This window comes from Sinocyclocheilus anshuiensis, unplaced genomic scaffold (genome assembly GCF_001515605.1).
Source record: "Sinocyclocheilus anshuiensis isolate Anshui unplaced genomic scaffold, SAMN03320099.WGS_v1.1 scaffold1065, whole genome shotgun sequence".
In the NCBI taxonomy this organism is placed as follows: domain Eukaryota; kingdom Metazoa; phylum Chordata; class Actinopteri; order Cypriniformes; family Cyprinidae; genus Sinocyclocheilus; species Sinocyclocheilus anshuiensis.
In genome coordinates, this window is record NW_015555804.1 from 409,765 (window position 1) to 416,116 (window position 6,352).

The 6,352-nt window shown below is 37.8% G+C and overlaps 1 protein-coding gene across 1 annotated transcript in view; it reads left to right on the forward strand.

Moving 5' to 3' along the window:
- Positions 1-6,352, forward strand: part of LOC107674975 (neuron navigator 2-like) — an 80,469-nt gene that overhangs the window by 55,989 nt on the left and 18,128 nt on the right. The window contains exons 14-19 of the mRNA XM_016469143.1: positions 1,061-1,349; positions 2,081-2,690; positions 4,061-4,429; positions 4,640-4,705; positions 5,605-5,661; positions 6,073-6,176. Coding sequence (XP_016324629.1) covers positions 1,061-1,349; positions 2,081-2,690; positions 4,061-4,429; positions 4,640-4,705; positions 5,605-5,661; positions 6,073-6,176 — 1,495 coding nt within the window. The remainder of the gene's footprint in view (positions 1-1,060; positions 1,350-2,080; positions 2,691-4,060; positions 4,430-4,639; positions 4,706-5,604; positions 5,662-6,072; positions 6,177-6,352) is intronic.

The window sequence follows — 6,352 nt, forward strand, 5'->3', positions numbered from 1 at the left end:
AGCACATTTTCCACTTGCTCTTAAAATCCCAAATACTTAAAATGAATAAATCAGCCTATGTAACATGTGTAATACTTTAATAATTGACTTAAGAAATACAGTTCTTTATTTATAAAAAATAAACAAATATTTTCTGTGAAATTAAGTTAATTCTGTAAAAGTAGTTATACCATTATAATCTTGCCTGCTGAAAAAAAAAACAATAGAACCCCTCCCAAAACACAGTAACAAATTTAATGGATTTCAGGGTTATAATGGGAATTTGTTTGGTTTTAATGTAAACTATAGTGGTGTCTATATGATGGATTCTATTGGTGGGATGTAATCTGGCAGATGGCAACCAATAGAACAACAGTAATTCCTATTGGAATAATGCCCAAAACAAAAAGGAATTTTGTAATGGTTTAATGGAAACTATAAGAATTTCTGTGATGGTTTCTATTGTTTTTTTCAGCAGGGTAATGATACCTATACTGTGCTGCACATTATTGACAATATTGAGCTGAAGCTTGACTTTGCGAATTTAAAATCGCAAATCAAATCGCAATATCTGTCAAAAAAATCGCAATTTGATATTTTCCCCCAAATCGCACAGCCCTACTATGTACGACAAAATAGCATCATTTGTAATTAATGAAAATTAAATGTTTCTAAAATTAAATTGGCTTTTATGTTGATATCGTACTAAAGCACAAAAAAAAACAATATAAAATTTCAAGTTAAAATTTCTTTAATATCTTAAGAGCACATTAATATTGACTGCCCTAAAAAACAATTTTTACAGACCTTCTGGCACCCCCCTTGTTAAATATCAATTTTATTTAATATTATGTAATATTATTCAAAAAATCACTTTGTCAAACATATTTCATTAATATGTTAAGTACAAATTAACTTTGACAGCCCTAAAAAAATCACACAATACCCCCTTGTGGCCCCCTGGGAAACCCCCAGATTTAGTACAGATTAGCAGAGAACATAGAAAGCAGATTTATATTCTCTGTGGTTCAAAGACTGAAATATTTCTTTGCAATTAATGATTTTGTTTTCTCTCTTGCAGCTCCAGACGGATGCAGAGAAGCACTCTGCAGTGAAACACAACCCCAACTGGTCCAACGGCGACCTTAAACGTTCAGAAGGCGGCTCTGATGGTGCCAAAAAAATGGAGACCACAACTAAATGGAACCACAGGTCCTCAGATGAATCAGAACGGAGCTTGATGGGTCGCAAGACACCTACCATCTCACAGATGGGCTCCTGGAGGCGGGGAATGACCGCCCAGGTGGGCGTCACCTCCCCACGGACGAAGGCTACAACACCTACGAACTGCAGCTCACTCAAGACACATGGTAATGGTTTAGATGGTCATGTTTCATGGCTGTCCCAATTAGCATTTCCAAACCTTTTTTTGGAACACAAAACAATGTATTTTGATTAATGTTTTTATCATAAAATGAAAGTCAGTGGGGTCCAAAAAAACATGGTTGTGTTCCACAGAAAGTAAGTCATACAAGTATGAAATGACTGAAATATTAATAATGTTTCATTTAGAAATACTGGAAAATGCTGTTTATCTGCTCTGTGCAAGGAAATAAGCTAAATAAAATGTAGAATTAAGTCCAGTATTATTTTAGAATTATTTACTTTATTAATACTTTTATGCTATTTATTAATATTTTAATTTACCTTTTTTGTTTTTTCTATTTTCATTTTAATTTTAGTTGAAGTTTTAGTAATTGTTACGTTCTTAGTCATTTTGTTTTTGTTTATATTAAGCTTTATTTTAATTAACAAAAACAATTTTAAATTTTAGTTAAGAGTAACAACGCTGACTGAGCCGCGTCTCTGTTTTCATGTGGTTTCCTGAGGCATGACAGCCACAGAGATGTATTATCTGATCACAGATCTCATCACATTGCACTATAACACCTACATTGTCTTATGTGCGGTGTGCTGCGTACCTTTTCTGAGACTTATGTTCAGACGAGTCCCGACAGGGACCATGCTACTATATTCAAAACTGTTCAAAAACATGATTTCATTTTGCGCTTGACAGTCCATGTCGTTGATCATCCCACAGGTAAGACCGATGACGCCAAAGTGTCGGAGAAAGGATGTTCCAACGGCACCCACTCCATAAATGCTGATGACTCCAAGAAACCTCCCCTCAGTTCGGCCTCACACACCCCAACCAGCACTTTTGGCTTCAAGAAGGCCCCGGGCGCGATAATAACAGCGAGTGGAGCTGTGGTAACTAGTGGCTCTGCTACAGTAGGCAGGATACCTAAATCGGTTGGGTTTTCTGTGAGTCGAATTGTGGGTCGGCAGACGACGGTTGATGATGGATACCTTCCTCCAAGTGCTCGGACGACTCTTCAGTACCGCAGTTTACCGAGGCCTAGTCGTACCGGCGCCGCTCGCTATTCTAACCGCTCCAACAACTCGAGCCTAGATGCTAGTTTTTGCAATAAAGGTACTGCCACACTTCCCAATCCTAAGAGTCACAACTTAGTCAAGTCCCCAATGGGAACTACTAACCAGACAGACCGAGAGAAGGGTATCTTTTCTGATGTGGAGAGCCAGGTACTTAAGACTAGCGCAACTGCCCAGATGGGGATACCAACTCAGTGCCAAGCTGGACGACAAGCAGTAGGAAAGTATTCAGAAATGTCCTCGCCAACCCTTCGTAGGTAAGTTCTCGCCATTCGCAAAGTTTAGCTTATGTAGACTTGAAAGACTGTTGATGAAAAATGAATTTGGCAAGGCATGATTTCTACTTGATGTGGATGAAAGCACCATTTTAGGTCCCTCAAATATTTACACAGCAGTTCTCAGCTGGGTTGTGTGAGTTCCAGAATATTGGGTGCGGGACGACGTTCATAGGACTTACTGTTTATCTGAGCGATTTGATGCTGGTTGAGATTCAGAGGCTTGCTTCTGGCCACCACAAGTGCATTTTCCTTGGGCTTCTTGATGTTTCTCTAAGACATGGCACAGACCAAGAGGCTAGTGTTTGTTCTAGCTGATTAGCTCTGACTGATTGCTCTCCTAGTTAGTAGAACCAGACTACAGATCGACTGATGTTATCTGACCAGGCAGTCCATGAAGTAATGAGAAAAATCAGAGGTGCCAGACTTTCCTTATCTCATATTTTTCTTTGTGAAGAACAGGAGTGTCCATCCTGGATGGCCAGCGGCCTGCAGAGTTTAGCTTCAACCTGCCTCAACTCCCTTGCTTGGTAGTTTTTAGTGAGCCCAAAGACCTGAAGGATGGTTCAGGGTTGTTTAATTAGGACTGGAGCTAAAATAGTGGCCCTCCAGGAGCCCGTTTCGACACCCCTGGTGAAGACTGACATTGTTGATTTGCATTTTGCTGTCAATAATCAACAAAAGAACAACAAAAAATTATTCCTGTCAGTTCAATTTACTTACTTTGCTAATCAGTAGCATAACCATTTTGTAGAATACTTCAATGTTTCATAAATGTATCTGTAATTACACATTTTCAGAAGAACAACCAGTCTACAAATAGACAGATTTTTCACAAACCAAAAATATACATTACATTTAATAATTCCTAGTTCATTTTGAAATGAACACAACCAAAACCTGAGTCATGATTCAGTGAGGGCATTAATTGTGATCTTAGAAATAGCTGTCAAACTGCTAACTCACAAGCAACTTTGTGAATCTTTTTGAGAAATTGATAACTTGCAAGCGAGTTTGAGACAGTTTCATGAATCTTTTTGACAGACTCATTAAAAAGAACCGGTTCATAAGAGTCATTTGTTGGTAAATCGGTAATTGCGGGCTTGTGCTATGAAAAATTCTCTAACTGAATGATTTGTTAAAAAGGACCGGTTCATAAGAGTAATTTGTTTGGGAATTGGAATATACAGAGTCATTTAAAAGAGTAGTGTGACAGTGGCATGCAGTCTACTCTGATGAAGCCTAGATTTTCAGTTATTGTCACAGATGTTTACTTTTTGTTGCATTTGCAAACATTTTACCCCCATTTTATTAATATTATTTGTTACATTTATTTCCCCCTTTGCATTCAGACTGTTTGGTAGCAAATCTTGCAACAAGCAAGCTCCGGTCACCACCATGGAGAACATGAAGAACTCCACCGTCATCTCCAATCCTCATGCCACGTCCATCCAGCAGAATGGTTCTCTAAACACTCCATCTGTCGCCAGTGGAGGCAGTGACCCAGTTTACGGTGACAATCTGACGGTGCCCTCTGGGGGTCATGGAGAGCAGACCATTTCTTCAATGGCCTCCAGCCCAGGATCAGCTTTCTCTCCTTGGGGAGGCAGGGATGGATTGGGCTCCAACCACACCAGTATTGACTTCATAGATGTTTCCTTGGGAAAGGAACATTTATGTCTTAATCGGACCAACAGTGCCCGAACTGGCCTCTCAGACAGGTGAGAAACTGATTGTTCAACCATGCTAACTTCATGTCAACACAAATGATTCTTCCAGCCGTTTGTGACTTGAAAGTCGGGTTTATATCTCTTGTGATGATCTATCTTCCTTTCCACCTACTCCTCTTTAATCATTTCTTTATCTCCTCTCCCTTTTCTGTCACTTTTATCTGCCTCTTTTTGTTTTGTCTGCCCCATACCCTTCTCTAGCCCTCACTCCTCCCCCTCTGCTAGCCCTAAATGTACCCGCAACACACTCCCACGGAAAGAGGACAGGTAAAGCTATCTTTGTGGTCAAATGGTCTGTTTTGTTTTGTGTTTTTGTCTTGCTTGTGTGCTTTGTGATCAGGGCTCCTGACTGTGACTACAAAAAATACAAATTTGTAACAGTAATTTGAAGGGGGAAAAAACTTGGCAGGAAACCTAGTTTTGTTCCTTTCATGTTCTTCGTGTTTTTGGAATGACAGTAAACCTTCCTCGATTCCTTGAAATGACTCTTTTGAACTGGTTCTTTTTAGTGATTTAGTCAAAACAATTCACAAAACTGTCTTAAACTCATTTCTGAATCAGACTTGCTCTGCCAGTGAGTCGTTTCTGAGTGCACAACTGACTCCCTCACTGAACCACAAATCATTTTTCATTTATGTCCGATTTAAAATAAACAGAACAGTTACTTGGAATTAATAATACATGTTCACAACAGAGATTTTGTGTAATGATATGTCATATTTTAATTCTATAAATCTAAATGTTTTTAAATTTGTCAGCCAAAACAGTAATTTAACTCCTAAATGTTTTTTTGTTTTTTTGTTTTTTTGAGACAGTGGCTCCCTAGTTATTTTGTTTTTGTCTAGAGCCCTGATTATGTCAATAGTATACCAATATACTTACAATATGTGAGTGCAGTTTGTGTTTACTGGGTTTTGATTTGTTTAGTACACAATATGGTAATTATTTATACCTGCTGACCTGGTTAAATATTGCAGTATGCAAATAATCATTGGAGCTTGGAGCAGTGGACTTGGGTTTTCTGTTACCCACCATAGATTGGATAGCTGCGCTTATCCTGGCATTGTGATATTTATCTTGGAGCTGTTTTCATGAGAACTTTCATGCAAAAGAGAAAAACAACACTCCATTTCACAGACTCGTATACACTTGTTTTAAACCTGCAGGTATGGCCATGTGCCTCAGGTCAAAGGTCATGAAGAGGCCCGTGATTGGCTACGTTCACTCGCAGCTGTTGGGCTCCAAATCTTATCGGTTCATTTTGATAAGATTTAAATAATAATTTATTATCAAATTATATTTATATTATTTTTGAATAATTATATTATTAAAAAATAATTACCGATATATCGGTATCACCCAGAACTTGAATAAGGGTAAAATATTATTTTAGATAATCATCTGTTGGATTATTATCCAATACTAGCAGCAGACTTAATGCAGCTCAAATTGTGTTTTAAGTTAAGTTTAAGTTTTAGGTTAGATTTGTCAATTTTATTGAAAATTTTATTTTTTCATTTGCTTATGCTTTAACTAAAATATCTACTAGTCTCCCCCTTATTGTTACTCTAGGGTTAACACTACTATATTGATTACTTATATCGACCAGTATTAATATTGGTGGGTGTGTTTATACTCGCAGCTGTTGGGCTCCCGGATTCAATTGGCTCTTCCCCCTACACACCTGCCTCTGCACTCAGCTCACCCTCCGGCACACGCTTCAACTTTAGCACACTTGGTAAACACAAGAAAATATATGCGTAATCACTGTTTTATTTTTGTTACTCTAGGGTTAACACTACTATATTGATTACTTTAATCGACCAGTATTAATATTGGTGGGTGTGTTTATATATAATTATAATTTTTATATATCTCAACCGATACTGATCAATTTTATATATATATATATAT